The sequence below is a fragment of the Drosophila melanogaster genome, chromosome 3R, assembly GCF_000001215.4.
Source record: "Drosophila melanogaster chromosome 3R".
In the NCBI taxonomy this organism is placed as follows: Eukaryota; Metazoa; Arthropoda; class Insecta; order Diptera; family Drosophilidae; genus Drosophila; species Drosophila melanogaster.
In genome coordinates, this window is record NT_033777.3 from 12,385,936 (window position 1) to 12,403,186 (window position 17,251).

General features: G+C 43.9%; 6 protein-coding genes across 17 annotated transcripts; 2 read left to right on the forward strand and 4 right to left on the reverse strand.

Moving 5' to 3' along the window:
* Window positions 1-313: 313 nt before the first annotated feature.
* Window positions 314-16,967, forward strand: Sol1 (the record flags this gene model as incomplete). Of its 3 annotated transcripts, none has more annotated exons than NM_001104286.2 (7): window positions 314-461; window positions 570-738; window positions 3,082-3,305; window positions 3,552-4,133; window positions 15,856-16,275; window positions 16,345-16,546; window positions 16,603-16,967. In NM_001104286.2, 7 exons carry the CDS (start codon window positions 314-316, stop codon window positions 16,943-16,945), a joined length of 2,088 nt encoding a protein of 695 aa, NP_001097756.1. In that variant the 3' UTR covers window positions 16,946-16,967. The 3 variants fall into 3 exon arrangements, with proteins under 3 accessions (NP_001097756.1, NP_001287305.1, NP_001097758.1); NM_001300376.1 differs by having other exon boundaries at window positions 347-461; NM_001104288.2 differs by lacking the exons at window positions 314-461; window positions 570-738 and having other exon boundaries at window positions 2,915-3,305.
* On the forward strand, window positions 1,253-2,859 carry CG33098 (uncharacterized protein). 5 transcript variants are annotated; one of them, NM_001275573.2, is made up of 5 exons: window positions 1,253-1,351; window positions 1,596-1,702; window positions 1,770-1,991; window positions 2,044-2,300; window positions 2,363-2,859. In NM_001275573.2, exons 2-5 carry the CDS (start codon window positions 1,661-1,663, stop codon window positions 2,532-2,534), a joined length of 693 nt encoding a protein of 230 aa, NP_001262502.1. In that variant the 5' UTR covers window positions 1,253-1,351; window positions 1,596-1,660; the 3' UTR covers window positions 2,535-2,859. The 5 variants fall into 5 exon arrangements, with proteins under 5 accessions (NP_001262502.1, NP_001262501.1, NP_788657.1 ...); NM_001275572.2 differs by having other exon boundaries at window positions 1,609-1,702; NM_176480.2 differs by lacking the exon at window positions 1,253-1,351 and having other exon boundaries at window positions 1,630-1,702.
* CG10096 (uncharacterized protein) lies at window positions 4,231-10,045 on the reverse strand. Of its 4 annotated transcripts, none has more exons than NM_001316534.1 (8): window positions 9,959-10,045; window positions 9,776-9,888; window positions 9,141-9,651; window positions 8,336-9,044; window positions 6,524-8,276; window positions 5,913-6,423; window positions 5,149-5,857; window positions 4,231-5,070 (listed from the first exon to the last, which is right to left on the reverse strand). In NM_001316534.1, exons 5-8 carry the CDS (start codon window positions 6,557-6,559, stop codon window positions 4,971-4,973), a joined length of 1,356 nt encoding a protein of 451 aa, NP_001303463.1. In that variant the 5' UTR covers window positions 6,560-8,276; window positions 8,336-9,044; window positions 9,141-9,651; window positions 9,776-9,888; window positions 9,959-10,045; the 3' UTR covers window positions 4,231-4,970. The 4 variants fall into 4 exon arrangements, with proteins under 4 accessions (NP_001303463.1, NP_001303464.1, NP_650186.2 ...); NM_141929.3 differs by having other exon boundaries at window positions 4,748-5,070; NM_001316535.1 differs by lacking the exons at window positions 8,336-9,044; window positions 9,141-9,651; window positions 9,776-9,888; window positions 9,959-10,045 and having other exon boundaries at window positions 6,524-6,636; window positions 6,892-7,076.
* Window positions 4,231-10,045, reverse strand: CG10097 (uncharacterized protein). Of its 3 annotated transcripts, none has more exons than NM_001316536.1 (8): window positions 9,959-10,045; window positions 9,776-9,888; window positions 9,141-9,651; window positions 8,336-9,044; window positions 6,524-8,276; window positions 5,913-6,423; window positions 5,149-5,857; window positions 4,231-5,070 (listed from the first exon to the last, which is right to left on the reverse strand). In NM_001316536.1, exons 1-5 carry the CDS (start codon window positions 10,032-10,034, stop codon window positions 8,180-8,182), a joined length of 1,506 nt encoding a protein of 501 aa, NP_001303465.1. In that variant the 5' UTR covers window positions 10,035-10,045; the 3' UTR covers window positions 4,231-5,070; window positions 5,149-5,857; window positions 5,913-6,423; window positions 6,524-8,179. The 3 variants fall into 3 exon arrangements, with proteins under 3 accessions (NP_001303465.1, NP_731699.2, NP_001027182.1); NM_169464.3 differs by having other exon boundaries at window positions 4,748-5,070; NM_001032011.2 differs by lacking the exons at window positions 4,231-5,070; window positions 5,149-5,857; window positions 5,913-6,423 and having other exon boundaries at window positions 7,943-8,276.
* Cyp9f3 (Cytochrome P450 9f3) lies at window positions 10,072-12,994 on the reverse strand. The gene is made up of 3 exons (NM_001363930.1): window positions 12,735-12,994; window positions 11,399-11,918; window positions 10,072-11,330 (listed from the first exon to the last, which is right to left on the reverse strand). Exons 1-3 carry the CDS (start codon window positions 12,938-12,940, stop codon window positions 10,755-10,757), a joined length of 1,302 nt encoding a protein of 433 aa, NP_001350862.1. The 5' UTR covers window positions 12,941-12,994; the 3' UTR covers window positions 10,072-10,754.
* On the reverse strand, window positions 13,076-15,904 carry DNAlig3 (DNA ligase 3). Its single transcript, NM_141930.3, has 4 exons — window positions 15,459-15,904; window positions 14,592-15,384; window positions 13,337-14,503; window positions 13,076-13,273 (listed from the first exon to the last, which is right to left on the reverse strand). Exons 1-4 carry the CDS (start codon window positions 15,808-15,810, stop codon window positions 13,165-13,167), a joined length of 2,421 nt encoding a protein of 806 aa, NP_650187.2. The 5' UTR covers window positions 15,811-15,904; the 3' UTR covers window positions 13,076-13,164.
* Window positions 16,968-17,251: the final 284 nt, after the last annotated feature.

Here is a 17,251-nt window from a genome sequence, read left to right on the forward strand (position 1 = left end):
GTTCACAAAAAGATGACATGACACACATTTTAAAAATACCGCCACCCAAAAAGGACGCTGCTCCGAATGTCCTCAGGCAAATGGACGATATTAACGTGTGTTTGGCACTTTGTTTGGCCAAAAGGACGGAGGAAAAAACGAGGTGGCAGCAAACTAGCGGATGCTGATGGCCGCATCGGCACCTGTAAAACCCCAACTGAAATTTAATGGCACGCCAACACAAAAAGGCAGAGAAGCTCGGTTTTATGCGAGGAGCGGGCTATTTTTATACCAGACATGGGACATCGGCAGCGCTCAGCTAGACGACAGGATAATGGAATCCAGCTTCACAGTCTCACATTGGCCGCTGACAATGCCGGCCGCATCCTTGGCTCTGGGATTAACCGTGGTCCTGCTGGCCACCGGAAATGGACAATCGCAGCAGGCAGTGACCAACAGCAAGCAGTCGCATTTCTGGCTAGGTGGGTTAAAATCAATCACTTTGGAGTTCAAGAAGTTGCTTGATTTATATTTTATGCTACTAGTCTTGAGTGGATTAATAAGAGACTTTTGTTACCATCCCTCCGCAGATTGCTCCTGCCTTCACTTGTCCGAGCGGAATGCCACCCAATGGGGCAGGTTGGCCATTAATGCCAGCCATTCGCTGGGAGCCAAGAACAACTGCCTGATGATCTTCATCGCCGGAATGGACGACGAGCTGGTGGCCTTTCAGCTCGAGCAGTTGCAGCTGCGCGCCGGGTGAGTGGCAATGCTTCCGGCGAGATTCCGTGATCGATTGGACGGGGTAGAGGGATTCGATTCGATCTCAAATCGGCGGACAGCTGCCAGAGACAGCCATCAAAATTGAATCCGTCGATGGATAAGGCTGGCGTCCGTCGCGGAAATGCCGTGGCCAAATGTGGAATGGCCCAGGAGATGGCAGCGAGTGGCCAAATCCCCAACGCAGCCCCCACCTATGCAATGCAATGTAATTAAAATACCTTGCGAAGGCCATGTGGGCGGTCCGTCTTTTTGGTGGAGCCGTGGCCGCCGGCACGCCTGGTTATTTATATAAATCCCGCAAATTTGTGTCAATTTATGCAAAATCGTATGCATCCACATTTGCGCCATAAAAATAACGCACACAATATTTCGGAATCGATTTGTCAATAAAATTGGAGAGCACTGGCCAAGCACATTTCAGTGGATCTTGCCGAGTGGCCGAGTGCTCCGCCAAACGTATGAGTAATATTTAAGAAGCATCCGTCGCTGGGAAAACGCGTCCGAATCGCTTTGAAATCGCGAGCAAGTCGAGTGTCCTAGTCGGTGGTTGATAGTGTTCCGTGTTGAAAGTCGTTTGTTCAATCCGTCGGTAAATCGATTTTAAGAACGTACTTAAATCCCCAACAAAAAAGTGGCTTAAACTCTGAGAAAAAAAAACAGGAAATCCTAGAATAATTAGGCTTTCGAAAACAAAATTTTGATAAATTTAAAAAAAAAAGCCAGCTTCAAGATTTTGTGGCATTGATATCAAATAATATGGATAAGTTTTTTCTCTGAGTTAAGGTCCTTAATATAAAGTATTGAAAATATATCAATATTTTAAAAAAAAAAAGTTTTTTAACATAGAAAGCTATTTGTAAGTGATCAAAAGAGTTGGTAGTGCAAAAACTCCGTCAAAATGTCGATGGATCCATCGGTTTCTCTAGAGGATCTGGAGCGAGTGAGTGAAAGAAGTTGTGGTGGTGAAAAGCTGTCGAGAAACTACGGCAATACAATTTTCAATACAGCGTCGTCGTCGCGCCAGTTCCGCCCGCAAGCAGTCACATACTCCCCAGCCAGCATCTCACCTGGCGGATTCGGAGGCCATGGCCGTAATCAATGAGATATTTAATCCCACGCTGAAGCTGCCGGAGTCCAGTGGCCACTATACGCTGCCCGAGGAGATGAGGGCCGATGATAATGTGGCGCCCCATGAACTGGACATTGCCAAGCTGGCGGAGCTGAAGGAAGTAAGTTTTCGAGTGCTGCCTGACCGTGGTTCATTCCGTGGCTTGTCCGAAGGTCTTCTCGCTCTTCGATACGGACTGCGATGGACTGATCTCGAAGGATGATCTACGGTTCACCTACACGGCGCTGGGCAACGAACCGAACGAACAGCTACTGGAACAGATGATGCAGGAGGCCAAGGAGCCGCTCGACTATGAAGCCTTCGTTCGGCTGATGAGTCGTCGCACCCAGGAACTGGATCCCGAGGATGTTTTGTTGGAGGCCTGGAGCAAATGGGATGACCATGGCACGGGCAAGATCGACGAACGCAAGTGGGTGCTACCGGGTAGAGTGGACTACCACAGTGATAGTCTCCATTTTGAACACTCCCCAGAATCTATGAAGAGCTGACCAACTATGGTGACAAAATGACCCTCAACGAGGCCAAGGAGGCTCTTAGCCACGCCCCGATGGCCAAGCCCAAGTCCTTGGAGGAGCCGCCCATGATCGATTACCCGGCCTTCTGTCGCATGCTAAGTGGAATGCGGAAGCGGAAAGGGGAATAACGTGCTATTTTTGGGAGAAACTTTAAAAGTTTACTTTAAATTCAAATCCATTAAATATTTTCTGATTTAATGTTTTTTTTTCAGTTAACCTACTAATATACAAGCTCTTTCATTTCATATCATTTACCCTATGAAATTTATATTCTTTCTAGATCAATTTTGAAAACCTTTCGCAGCTATTGTTGCGTTTCTGATTATGATTTTATAGCCTTAGATTGTTATTTGATTGGTAAATATTTTGAAGCAGCTGTGCCGATTTGACAATCGTATTAGCCTTAACGCCAACTTTTGTTCGACTTTTTATCAAAATAAATCGTGAAGAACCAGCGATGCGTTGGGAATTATTTCTTAATGGCCATTTGCTGCTTGCGATGGTGTATATTTATAGGGAGGCCGGCTGACCAACGAGCCAGCCCCAAAAGTATCGGCCAATAAATTTTAGACATCATTACGCATCTGCTCTGGCCAATGCAAGCGGCCTGGGGAATTCCACCTCTCTCTCCTCGCCACTCCTCCTCATCCAATGCCGATTGCAATTTCGTGACAGGTGCTTGGACAGCGTGGACATCTTTCCCTATTTGCGGGAGCCCGTCATCGAGAACGCAACCCTGGCGGCGGACACCTTCTGCCAGCACAGCCGGGAGCGCAGTGCCACGCCTATTTATAGCGCGGGTCGATTGCTCGGACTGCGCCTCCGGTTCCAGCAGCCGCCCACCGACCTGGCCAGCTGGAACTTGACCCTCAACGCCAGCTATCGATTTCTAAAGCGAGGTGAGTTGACATTGATGACACGCATACATCAAGGATTTTTTACAAGCTTGAGCATTTTTAAAATTTATTTAAATTTTTAGTTATAGTTAGTTATAGTTATATTTGACATATATTATATATGTTGATTAAGCAGTCGTGCAGCCATTAAAGCAGCCATTGGTGGTAATAAGTGGTCAACGTGTCGTACGAGTAATGCGTATTTAAAGCATTAAGCTACATATATTTAATTTGTTTAATTTGCCACAGAAAACTTCCGGACGGATGGTCGATTAGTTCCGCACAGCTTCTGTGACTTTTACTTCTTCGCCAGCTTGTCCGGCGAGGAGGCCAATATGGGCCAAGGCTACTTCCACTCGCCCCAGTTTCCAGCCCACTATCCGGCGCACATTAAGTGTGCCTACAAGTTCATTGGTCGGCCGGACACGCACGTGGAGATCCTCTTCGAAGAACTGCAGCTGCCGCCTGTGGTCAGTGGAGGCTGCCAGTTGGATGCACTTACTCTGTTCGACGCAGAATCCGCTCACATGAACTCGGTCATCGATGTCATCTGCTCCAGCCGACCCACACGCCGTCTGGTGAGCACTGGTCCAGATCTGCTGCTTGAGTTTAATGCCAGCTCCAATCGCACGGCCAAAGGATTTCGTGGAAAGTACAAGTTCGTGTCGAATGATCTGGGAGTACCGAACGCCTCTGTCCCACCTCCGGCCGTTTTGGAGGCAGCCAGTGTGGTGGTTAAGCAGGAAAAGCTCCAGCAGGAGCAGGCTTCTGCCGCCAAGGAGAACAGTCTGATGTCGGATGTGGAACTATCGAAGCCCGGACGCTCATTTGGTGAGTTGGCGCCCCATAAATTAGCCTTACATTTGCGTCTTAATGCCCTTATTGATTGCCTAATATACATTGGAATAATATTGCAATACTTTTATTTGGCTGGATAGCAAACTATATTTATTTAAGTGGTGCCCTTGTTTGATAAATAATATCCATTAAATGTCACTTGAAAAATTGTTTTGTCTTAACTTGCATAGCTGTTTAAACAAACTATTTATTCTTCTCATCCTTCTTAATTATAAGTTATCCCAATTTTTGTTAGTGTTTCTAACCGACCCCTCTCTTAATCCCCAAATCGAATTAACTTAATCGATGGAAAATGGCGGCAAATGTAACCCCGTCTTTCCCGGCGACGTTCGACAGCTTCCGTCTGGTTTGGTCCGGAATTCGCGGCGGAAACGGATGCGTCCAATTCACAGCCTCGGTCCAAAGTGATTGGCCATGTAAATGGCATTGGGCTTTTGGCCTGGCTCAGTCTATTGCCAACTGTTGTCACGTTCAAATGGCGGGAATCGCAGGGCTGTTTCTACAACTTTGTCTGTGGTGTAATCTTATTCATCAATTGATAGCATCCTGTTCTCCTCAGCCCATTAGTGAGTTCAAGCTTAATACTTCGGCCAAAACATTTATTAATTGCATACAAGTTGCTTTTTGTCTTAATTTGCGTGTTATATGAAAATTATCCTTCTAAAAGAACGTTCAAAAAACGTAATGATGGTTTTTGCTTTATAAAAATAGCTATAGCTATGATAACGCCTATATAATTGCTGTTTTTGATGTTAAAAATGAGATATAAAGAGTGAGTAAATCATAGCCAATTAACTTTATTTGTGATTATTATACAAATGAGCCCAGTAGTCGCTTCAAAATTGACCACAATATTAGGGCAGCACCGCCACAAAGAGTGAACTGCAGCAGCCGATGAAGAAATTCAAACCTGTGACAAAAACATAAGAAATAATAATAGCTACTATTATAGAATATATGGGATACATATTACAAATTTCCAACTCACCTTTTATAGATCTTTCGTCCCCTTTCCACTACCTCCTGTCCTGGTTCCTCCTTGGCGAGATAGATGCGAACTCCGGCCAGTGCCTGTAGGAAGTAATCATCCCAGTCGACGCTGCTCATATTAAAATCGTAAAGCTTTTGATCCTCGACAGACATTTTGGCCCACAACTTGCGGGTGTTGACGGTATCGAACGACCAGGATGTGATCACAAAGGGTGCCAGAATATCAATGTTCTTGTGGATCTTGTCGTACAACTTGATCATACGTGGCTTTTTGCCCCATAAACGCAAGGCCAGATCAATGGCATAGCCGGGGAGCAGGTGATAAAAGATGGCCGTGAACCGGAATAGCCAGGGAATGGTGGTGCAATGCAGAAACGGCAACCACATCATCTTGGTCAGTGGATACGTGTACCGCAGCCTCGCCGCCTTGTCCCGAAATCCACCCCAGGTTATCAGGTTATCATTATTTGGCGTAAAATTGTAGATAGGTGGCTCCGGCGATAGCTTGATACTTGTATCCCGGGCCGTGTTCCAAGCGCAGGTCAGCACCATATTGACGCAGTAATCCACGGGTACAATTCCAGCCTGGGCCTTAAGATTAAGCAGTGTGATATGCAGTATTCCGAAGGCTGCTCCGTAGAGAACTGCAATGGGTCCGTACAGGTTGTCGATCCAGCCGGGCATGGGCTCCTTATAGCTGGCAATTACTGTGCAAGATGTCGGTTTATTCGAGGATTTTAAATTCCAACGACATATACTTACTGACACCCGGACGAAAAATGCTAAGCGGCAAATCTTTCGCCTCCTTCTGGATCACCTGCTCCGTCAGAGCCTTGGTATACGTATACGTATTGGGATACTTGCCCATCAGCGCCGGTGCCATTTTATCCAATAGCTCAGGACTTATGCTTTCCAGCAGCTCTAGGATCTTTTCGGCAGGGCAGGTCAAGTGCTCCGGATAGAAGCGTTCACTTACGTGCTCCACCACGCAGTTTGAGTACGCGGTGGACACATGGACAAAGGACTCCAAGTGGGACATCTCCTTGGCCAGTTGAATCATGAGTCGGGTGGCTCGGGTGTTAACAGCCAGGGCGATGTGCAGCGGCTCCACAAAACGCACAGTGGCCGCCGTGTGGATAACAATCTGCACCTCATCTATCAAAACCTGACGATCGCTGTTGCTCAGGCCAAGATCCGGCTCCTGGCAATCGCCACCACAAGGTACCACGCGCTTCAGAGCCTCGGGATTTGTTTTCATTAGATTACCGAATACCTGAAACCAAAGTGTTTTACTTTTGCATTTTGTTGTAACGAACACTTTGTATAGAATTGATTCTTATCCTAAGTTTGGGAAATGATTAAAGATGTCTTACCGGATCCTTATCCCATGCGGCGCATCGCTCCCGCATTTCCTGGCCGCGTTTGGCACGGAGCAGCACATAGATGCGCTTCACCTCGGTGGTGCAGAGCAGCTTCGCAATGGTCACTGAAACGGCAATAAACTTGTTCTTGATCTTGAATTTGATCTGATATTTGGAACTGTTACAGCCGGTTCTGCGTATCGCTTGTTTTGGGCATCAAACTTTTAACCATCTGGGCAGATGCATGTCATCTATATATCAAATAGCTTGCAAAAGTCCAAATCACAGGAATTTGGCCTTTAAATTTATGTGCGTTTAATGCATTTACACCACACTTTAGCAGATCTATTGAGTCAACTGTCAACTAGAAGACGGAATACCTTTTCCAAGGAATCCACTGCCGCCTGTTAGGAAGACAGTTTTGTCTTTGTAAAAAGATTGCACATCCGTTGCCATTTCCGATGGGCTCTTATTACGATCCTTTTCGCGAAGACAGGCCGGAAATCCGTATTCCGTATTCAGCTATCCGTAATCCGATGTCCGACGTAGAACGGCGCAGACGCGACTGATGCTTGAATGAGAGGTGTTCGGTGTTTTTTCACCAGTTATTTATACCCAGAATCGTCGATCGCAAAATATCAATTGTCTGGCCAAACTCTCACTCACACATCCATCCACATGTCCAATGGCATCGCGTCGTAAACACTTACTTAGCGAGCTGGAGAAGTTCACCCTGCAACGCTGCACATTACGTATACGCCCAGTTAAACATGGGCCATTAAACCTAAACCATGAGCATTGCAGTTGACCTGTGCTAAGCAAACAATTAGCCTTGCCTTTCTTACGCTGAAATTACAATGAAATTAGAACCCGAGATTTTTTATCACTTTGCGGTCCAGAGGATCCGATCGGAACCGCTTAGGTGTCAAGTGGCGTGGCGGCCTCTGATATATCCATTTGGCTAATTGGAAAACGTTGTGCGCCGGGTTGAAGTGCATCCCAGGGAAAGGGAGTAGTAAACCCGGTAGTTGGACAGATGGTTTGTGGTATAGGTAATTGGATTCGAGGGTGTGCACCCATGTGCTGAGTGTGTTTGGACAGTGAGTCTGGCTCGAGCCTAATGAATGTGCTTGGATAATGAGTGGCCGATTGACTGGCTAATTTATATGGGAAATCGAAATGCAGACGTGTTAATTTATTCGCTATTTTGTAATTATATAGTTCGAACAAGCTTCGATTGCCAAACAATTGCGCAACAATTGGTGCGTATGAATATTTTATAAACAGATACTCGAACCGCGTAGAACAAATTCGACTTTAAACTTCCTTTACATTTCACATTTCTAATAGACTTTTCAAGAATCCAATATTAGTTATTACGCCGAATACACCCCTAAACACATTAATAAAAATTTTTGTTTTGAGATCCATCAAGAACAAACTCATTATTTATTTAGCCTTCAACCCGGTGCATGTTTTAAGAATTAAAAAAAAAAAAATAGTTACAGTAGTGGCACTAAATTTGTGATTAATAACCAAATAGAGCCACCAAATAATGTAACTAATACAGTTTTAAGAATCCTGTCCAATACATAAAACCTGTAAAAACCAATGTGGCTTACAGTTATTTTCTGGAGATAATTTCATTTAAGAGATAAAAAAAAATAGTTACAGTAGTGGCACTAAATTTGTGATTAATAACCAAATAAAGCCACCAAATAATGTAACTAATACAGTTTTAAGAATCCTGTCCAATACATAAAACCTGCAAGAACCAATGTGGCTTATAGTTATTTTCTGGATATAATTTTATTTAACATTTACCTTTTTAAAATCCGCTTTCCCTCGGCAACGGAATCCGGCGTCCGGAGGTCCTTAAACAAATACAATCGTATTCCGTCCATGAGACACGTAAAATACTCCTTCCAGTTCAATGTTGACATATCAAAGTTGAACATCTCCTTCTCCTCCGGCGACATGGACTGCCACATTTCGTTGGTATTTTTCATGTCCATGGTAAAGGTTTTCCTAGAGAAGGGCAGCAAACTCCGCATCCCCTCGTGGACCTTGTGATAACTCTTGATCATCATCGGCTTTTGGCCTTTCAGACGCAGCACAATGTCTAGCAAATATCCAGGCAGCATGTGATAGAATAAGATACCAATGTTATACAGATAGGGGCATCTGGTGCAATGGGTAAACGGGTACCAGATCATTTTCGCATTTGGTACCTCCAGACCATTTTGATAGCATAGCCCAGCCAGATCTTCATAAGTCACCAAATTTGATTCGCTGGGCGTGAAAGCGTAAATGGGCGGCGGTCCATTTTTATTTTGCTTTGAGATCTTAGCTATCTGGACAGCTGAGGCGATGGCCACGTTGACGCAGTAGTCGACCGGAACTATGGGAGCATTAACTTTCAGATTAACCAGCAATAAGTGAACAAACCCGTACGCAGTGGCAAATATCATGGCTATCAGCCCTTGCAGGCCATCAACCCATCCTTGCACTGGTTCTTTGAACGTGGATAAAACTGCAATTTTAGATTGTTTAAAAGAATTAATCTTATGTAGTGATGTATAGATAATATCCTTAGTCGCAATCACTTATCACCGAAACAATTACTTACTGATCGCTGGTCGAAAGATGCCTACGGGCAAACCCTTCGCCTCCTCCTGGATCACCTGCTCGCCCAGTGCCTTGGTGTAGGTATATGTGTTTGGGAATTTTCCAATCAAGGCTGGTGCCATCTTTTCGAACGTTTCGGAGCTGACCGAATTGTGCATGTCAAGCACCTTGTCAACGGGACAGGACAGGTGTTCCGGATAGAATCGCTCCTGGATTTGATCCACCACACAATTGGAGAACGCTGTTGAGACGTGGACGAAGGACTCGAGCAGTCGCATTTCCTTCGCCAGCTGGGTAATGAGACGCACTGCCCTGGTGTTGATGACCACTGCATGTTCGAGTGGCTCCTCGAATCGAACCGAAGCGGCTCCATGTATGAGCACCTGCACCTCCGCGGCCAGTATCCTTCGATCTGTCTCGCTGATGCCCAAGTCCGGGGCACAGCAGTCACCCGAAATCGGAGTCATCTTTTCCAGCGCAAGTGGATTTTTGTTTAGTAGAACTTCAAACACCTGCAGGGAGGATGTTTTCCAAGGAACCACCATTGTTACAAATAACGTAATATTTTTCACTTTTCACTTTTATCTTGCATTCTTTTAAAATTTTCACTCACAAATTGGGTGGATCTGCACTCACCTGATCCTTTTTCCAGGACTCAAATCGTGCTTCCATTTTCTCACCCCGCTTGGTTCTAACCAGGAAGTATATACGTTTCACATCCGTCGCCCTTAATAGCTTTTCTACGACCACTGTAATATTTAGGGCAAAACAAAAATATTTTATAAATGTTCTTCTATTGGATAATAATCGACCGCGCACCTTTGCCGAGTAATCCTGTGCCTCCGGTTATAAACACCGTTTTGTCCTTATAAAAACTTATAATTTCACTCGTCATTTTGCACTGCGGTAGTAAAATTCACTTGGCGGGTTCACTTCATCAAATGGACATTTTTTCTTCATCTATATTTATTTATACCAATTTAAACCAACACCAATCACAAGAAAATGCAACGATATGCAAGCCTAACTAGAATAATTTGCACTTTGTGAATAACTTAAAAATCGTAATACAGAAAACCTCAATAATTGCAACCAAGAAAATCAAGAATATAGCTAAGTAGGACATGCAAGAATGTTTGTAGGAATACATTATTTTATAAAAAAAAAAACCGAATAATTATTTGGATGGGGTAAAACTAGGAATAGATTTTATTTAAAAACAGTGTGCTATTAAGACCTAGTGACTCCTGTACATGAAAATAATACTATTCATCATTCCATACATGTCACATTTTTGTACATTTACATAGGGCTCTACGTTTGCATTCTATCAAATCAATTGAAAGGTACGAAAGTAGCGTAAATGCAGACAATTTCGGAAAATGCAGTTTGAAAGCATCTATTTTATATAGAATACAATATTCAAAATTAACTTATCACACTATTTACAGTGAACAAAAGTATATGATATCTTTATATCATTTCTGGTATACATTAAAAACAAATCCTGCACAAAAAGGAAGATATTACCATAAATTGATTAAATTTAATAATGTCAACTTCTTAAATGCATAACATTCAACAAAACAGATTATTATTTCGATCGTTTATAAGATTAGTTCCTTTGAACAAGTTTAATCCAAAAGCCGCCTTTGGGTGACAACTGAAATCCGGAACTAATGAGCTCTAGTGGAATGCAGGATTTCTTGGCAGGGGCAAAGCGGTAGTCCTTCAAAAGATAGTAGATAACAGCCTTTGCTTCCTTGTTGCATTCCCGATCGAAGGCAATTGCCGGCGGCCACTTTCGCAGAACCTCGCTGACGACCTGATCCAGATACTTCAGTTCCTTGCCCTCCAGGTCTTGGTCCACTTGCTGTACCTCCTCGTATAGCCTCTGCTGCACATCCTGGTTCTCCATTAGCTCGTGAGCGGTGAAGCACATCAGCACCGCCGAAGTCTCGAAGCCAGCAAAGAAGAACACGAAACACTGGGCGACAATGTCGCGATCGCTCCACTCGCGAACGGCAGATGCCTTGGTCTTCTCCGTCTGGATGATACCACGAGCCTCCATCAGCATGTTTATCATGTCGGGACGTACAATATTGTGCTCCTGTCGGTATTTCATAGCATCGAGCACCAGACGCACGAAATACTGAGTGCTTTTCCTATCGAAAATCTCGACCTTAAGGATCTTCAAGGATTATTAACATTAAGTTTAAAAGAATATATTCTTTTGATATGTGTGTACGCTGTGCCAACCTTATTAAGACTCTTCAATGCGAATAACAAGATGAACTTCATGTTCTGCAGGAATGTAAATGTGGTCAACTTTTTTCCCATCTGATAGAAGGTATTTTCGCGATCCTTGAACGAGTTCACTTGCAGTCCAAAGGCTGTCGAGGCGATCACATCGTTGGTGAATCGTGTGCAGTAGTCCTTCATGTCCAGTTCATTCTCCTGAACCCTTGAATCATCCTGCTTAAGACAGTCCACGGCCTCCTTGGCCACCTGGTTCATCAGCTGGAACATCTGACGCATTTTGCTGCCTGTAAATGCCGGACTCAGAGTGCTTCGCATATCCTTCCACCGAGCATCTCGCATGGAGAACAGCGAGCTGCTGAAAAGATTACTCATGTCGTGTGGATCATCATCGCTGCTGGTGTCAAACTCATTGCGATGATTGATAAAGTGATCGAAGTCCTTTATGGTTATCTGCTTGATAAGATCTGGGTCGCGGACCATTAAAAGTGGTTGTCGCTGCGCGAAGATACCAAAAAATCTAAAAAAAAAATTAATGTTAATGACCGATAAGCTTTTTGTGAGTCACACACTGATAAATAAAATCAGAAATTATTAATCGTGCTCTCAACAATTTTAGAAAACGATAACAGAAATTTGAGTTTATGGATGGCTAGCGTTGTTCATTACCTATCCGACGAATTTTCAATTAACCCATCTCGATTTCTTTTTGAAAAACTATAAATTTATAGTGGGGTAAATTTTTTTTTGGTATATTAATAAATTATATGCACACGAAATCCAATTGAAAATTCTGAGTACACAAAGAGTGCATCTTTATAAAGGAACAAAAAGGAAACAGTCACAAATAGGGTTGCCCCAATATGAAATTAATTAATAATTTAGATAACCTTATCGTTATTACGCTTTATCGTCTATTTTTCCTATCTAAATATGGACACAGTGCCGTCCGCGACAAACAACATTTAAAGCTGTCGTATAATCGATAAGATTAAACTAATAGAACCAACCAAACATTTCCCCAATTATCTTGGCAGTTACACATTGCTTTATATAAAAGACTTTACAAAATATAATAGAGTATTTCTGAATTTCTATAATTGTTCATTGTTTGTTATTCAAAACGTAGTCGAACGCAGCAGCACCCACTAAATGTGTGTATGGATAGATCACTGATTGCCTGACCTTGACATACGATTTTATATAGGCTTGTACGCAATGCTGGAGGCCAGTAGATACACACTTCTTCCAATCGAGTTTCAAGTGCAAGTGCAAGTAACCCGGATGCTTATTAGGTAATTAACTTATTAAATCCGGATCAATAAATTTAACTAACTTGCCACTTCCGCCTTTGGTGTAGAGATCACAGACTATGTCCAGCATGGCTCTCTTCCGTAGGAACATGCCGGCCATGTTGCCCAAGTAGAGCACTGGCTTTTCATAGGCGATGCCCCTATCCTTGAAGAAATCATTGTTGGCGGACGCCCAGCGGTAGAACAAGGCGGTAGCGATCGCAAATAGGGCCAAGAACTCCCACAGCATGTTGAACGAGCGCCTAGTCTGACGATCCAAGCGTCCAAAATATAACTAACAAACAATCGGAAGCATTTCGTTGTCGCAACGCAGAGCTTTCTATCAAAGCTTCTTGCTCTGCTTTTAGCATTTGATAAAATACTTGTTGTCAATAATACACACATATGTATGTGTGTTCGGTTTAATCAAGCATGTACAAATTTCTGAGTGCAAACGATTTAGAATACCACTCATCATTTCATCATCACGGCGTGTAGGGGAAAAGGTTGACGACTCTGAGTATCGAGACAGCTTTGGAGCCAGCTTACATTCAAGTGCCGGCAGCTACGACGATAGAGCGTTCTAAAAAAAAGGAAGCCAGTGAATTAAGTTTACTTTTAGATTAAGTGATCATCTAGACATTACCTAAGCTTCTCTAGGTCCAATGCCTCGTTCGTATTCGCATAAAAGACCAGATCAGCTTTTTGTGGTTCTGTTGTACAGCATCCTCCATGCTGTGAAAACTGCTGCATCAGTTTACTTGAATCCTTCTCCATGGCAAAGTGTGCCACCAATCCTTCGAACAACTGGGGTTTCGAGCTAGTGGATTCAATATTGCCTTCATCCTCCTTTGGTTCCTTTTTCACAACTGATTTAAACTCCTTGCTGGGCTTAAAAAAATCCTTTAATCCCTTTTGCGAAGGGGACAAGCTTCGAATCGCTTTGGACTCCTTGCGTTTGCTGAGCACAGGAGCTCCGTCTTCGTCATCAGAACCAGTATTGGACCTTTTCAATTTCTTACTACCATTTGATTGATTGCCATTCAGTTTTTTCTCCTTTTCAGGAGTTGTTTTGTTATTCATTGCTGTCTCATCTTTACTACAATTGGCCAGAAGTAAATCAACATTTACATTCGATTTTGAGGCCTCGAAAAGATCTTCTAGATGGGCCAGATCATTGGCCTCTTTGGCTGATTTATCACTGCGACGACGAGTAATCCTGGGAAATCGTACTGAGATTCCAGACGCGGTATGGGCATCGGACTTGGTGAACTCTGCGCCAGTAATCTCCCATACTGGCATTTTCATCGGATCCTTGGCCAGTACATCTGGTACAAGGGACTTACTGCATAACAGCCAACTGGGAATTGCGTTGGCATCAGCACGTTCGGTTAGTTTGATTAGTGATTTATGTACCTCTGCGTTGGTAGCATCATCCAAGCCAGAGTGCACTTTGGTCACTGTCTTCCACAAACGCCCAAACGCATCGTAGCAGCCCATGAGAAAAATACTAAGCGTGCCACCTTTCTTCCCTGATCCGTACCAAGCACCCAAAACAACCAAGTCCGCGGTGTCAGCCATCTTTCCGTCGAATAGGTAATCCTTCTTGACCTTAAGCCAGTTCCTTTTGCCGGGCTGATATGTGCTGGTTGGACTCTTTAGGACCACACCCTCCAGATTGGCATGTAACACCCTGGCCGTCATCGCGGCCAGTTCCCTCGTGGTCTTGAGGAACTCCGACTCCGACAGCTGCACGTGGGATTTAATGGGTTGAATATTCTGCTCAAGAATCTCGCGACGCTTGCGAAATGGCCTGAAAAATCCAGATAATATATTAGGAACTATTTCATTTTTAAATATTATCTTACAAATTATATTCTTCCCAACCTTACCCCACTTACAGCTGGGTCAAATCCTCGCCATCATACAGTATGCAATCGAAGACGAATAAGCATACAGCAGCATTGGCGAAAGTCTGCTTCTTATGGGCACCCAACGAACCAAAGGGCAGCAGTGCTCCTGTGTCAGTGTCGACCAGAATGATCTCAGAGTCCAGTATCATTTCGCCACCGCCAGGAAAGGCTTGCGGAATATATTTTTTCAGAGCCCGTATCTTGTGATCCACCACAGGCTTTAGATTGCGACTAAAGAACTTGAAGTCGTTGCCCTGCTTGTGGATTTGAACTCGCTCTCCATCGTATTTGATCTCGCTATATAGTCCAGTGGGGCTCTTCTTGAAGGCGTCCTCCACCGACTTGCAGGGACTGGCCAACATGGGCGATATGGGTGTCATTACCTGAATTGCACTCGAGCTCGTTTTCTTAGTCTTCTTAACGGGACTACTAGCATAATTTTTATTTTCTTTGGTGGCAAACTGTTCGACAATTGCCACCAAATCGCGGGAAGACTGATATGCGGGGTAGGCATCAGGACCAAAAGCATCCAGGATGTGCCGGGCTCGGGCATTGATTCTTAAGTCGTGCTTCACCAAGCGAATAAAGGTGCGCAGATCCAGGTCAGTGGCCTTCGAGCACAACTTCTGTAGCAGATCTGTTTGCTCATCCTCTTTGGTACGCTCCACCAGGTGCAGGAGCATTTCCTCCACCTCCTGCAGATAGAGTTTGCTCTGCTTTTGCGGCTTGAGTTTCTTAGAAGCAGCAAAGTGCTTGCGTAGAGTTTCCGAAACGTCGCCATCTACGGGAAACGAGAAGTTAGACCAGACTCAACAAGAGTTTGTGTCGGAAGTTTCTTGAAAAATGACAACTTGCCCTGCTCTAGATCCAGATGCATTTGCTGTTGATCTGCATTAAAAATGCGCGAAAAGAGTTTGATCAGCGCCTTGTTCTGCAGATTGTAGACGCGCTGATTGGCCGCCGGAATGAGGAACTGCACCCAGAGCACGGTGTCGCCCTTGAAGCCCTTGCCACTGCTCCCCTTTTCGAAGAATCGCTGCAGTCTCTCCGCTTTCTTCAGGTAACTTGACTCGCCGGCAATTTCATCACAGATGCGACGGAAAGTGTCCAACTTGTTGTCCTCATTGTGCAATCCCTTGCTGGCCATCTTATTACACAGAAGACGAGTTAGAATCCTGGCCTGCCACGTTAGCCTGGACAATAGCATACGCACACTAATTGCAAATTAAAAATGTGGTTGTCTATTTCACAGAACAATGCAAACAGACTTTCGACTCACGAGTAAATAAATCGGGAATATTTGACTCAAATCAGCTGTTGCTCGCCAAACACGCGCTCGGCGGCGTTGTAATTGGCGGCTCGAGAGTCTTGCAATGCCGTTACGAATTTGAAGCTCAGGCGCCAGAACGGGTGCAGATTCGATTCCACGACTTCAACGTGCCTACGGAGCACGAGAATTCCACGGGTTGCCAGCCGGGCGATGCGCTGCACGTGGTCACCGAGCTGCGTGGACGGTACGAGACGCAGGAACTGCTCTGCGGCGCCTTCCTGCCCAAGCCACTGATGTCCAGTGGACAGCAGCTACACCTTCAGTTTGTCGGAAAATATCCGCCCACAATGACGAACAAGGTGCAATACTACGGATTTCGCGCGGAGTACCGTTTCTTAACCAGTAAGTGTTTCCACTGAGTCTTAATCAAATAAAGACTGATATTTATTTAAAAATTGGCTTATTTTCAAGATTTTGGTATCATGTCGGGGATTCAAAAGGAAGGATGTTCCTTTGTCTACAATAGCAGCGAGCGAATAAGTGGCCTATTTCACTCTCCGAATTTTCCCGGATATTACCTGGAAAATGTTGTGTGCAATTATTATTTCTACGGAGCAAGTGACGAAAGAGTTGTGCTTCACTTCACATATTTCGATATCGAGGGCATTGGAAGGTAAGATCTTTATCTAAACTATCACCTAAAAATGTTTAATCCCCTTTTCTGTGCAGTTGTGACCACCAAACCGCCAGCGATTACATCGAGTTTTCCAATTTCATGAGCACGGATCGAAAGTTCAGCAGATACTGCGGAAAGCTTCCCGATTTTGAAATGCGTTCTGATGGACGTTTCTTTCGAGTCACCTTGCATTCCAATGATCGCTTTGTGGCCATCGGATTCCGCGCCCTGTACACCTTTGAAACCGTTTCAGTGAATAATTCCATCACCGATCTTCGGGATAATGCCTCCATGCAGAGTTTCGTCTCAACAGCGTCAACTCAGCCGGTTGCAAATGTAAACAAATTAATTGCATGTATCTTATGCACTTATAAAGCATACCAATCTTATGTTTAAAATATAGAGACAAAATATTTCGAAATTTTGTTTTCTAATTCTTTAATAAATTTTAATAATTTTTTTCTATTTTAATGGCACACAACTTCATTAAATTTAAATATTTAATCTTGGCCAAATTATCGTTTTAAAAGCAATCGATTTCATGTTGGCTATCGAAGTTTATGCGTAGTAGTTCAAGAACTAACAATTTAAGTTGAGGGATTTTAAGTATTAGGATGTAAATTAAACGTGATATCATCGATAAAAACTCCGCCAAGCATTTTCATTTTCAATAGTTTCTGGTAAAAATTATTTATTTAATTT

What these genes read in the sequence shown, in the direction of transcription:
- CG33098 (NM_001275573.2), top strand. Translation starts at nt 1,661, where the DNA reads ATGTCGATGGATCCATCGGTTTCTCTAGAGGATCTGGAGCGA. An exon ending in CTCTAGAGGATCTGGAGCGA is followed by an intron (nt 1,703 to 1,769) that starts GTGAGTGAAAGA and finishes TTTTCAATACAG; the next exon opens with CGTCGTCGTCGCGCCAGTTC. An exon ending in GGCAAGATCGACGAACGCAA is followed by an intron (nt 2,301 to 2,362) that starts GTGGGTGCTACC and finishes AACACTCCCCAG; the next exon opens with AATCTATGAAGAGCTGACCA.
- Cyp9f3 (NM_001363930.1), bottom strand. Translation starts at nt 12,940, where the DNA reads ATGCTGTGGGAGTTCTTGGCCCTATTTGCGATCGCTACCGCCTTGTTC. An exon ending in ACCAAAGGCGGAAGTGGCAA is followed by an intron (nt 11,919 to 12,734) that starts GTTAGTTAAATT and finishes TTTTTTTTTTAG; the next exon opens with ATTTTTTGGTATCTTCGCGC. An exon ending in CATTGAAGAGTCTTAATAAG is followed by an intron (nt 11,331 to 11,398) that starts GTTGGCACAGCG and finishes TAATCCTTGAAG; the next exon opens with ATCCTTAAGGTCGAGATTTT.
- DNAlig3 (NM_141930.3), bottom strand. Translation starts at nt 15,810, where the DNA reads ATGCTATTGTCCAGGCTAACGTGGCAGGCCAGGATTCTAACTCGTCTT. An exon ending in GCATCTGGATCTAGAGCAGG is followed by an intron (nt 15,385 to 15,458) that starts GCAAGTTGTCAT and finishes CGTTTCCCGTAG; the next exon opens with ATGGCGACGTTTCGGAAACT. An exon ending in GGCGAGGATTTGACCCAGCT is followed by an intron (nt 14,504 to 14,591) that starts GTAAGTGGGGTA and finishes TGGATTTTTCAG; the next exon opens with GCCATTTCGCAAGCGTCGCG.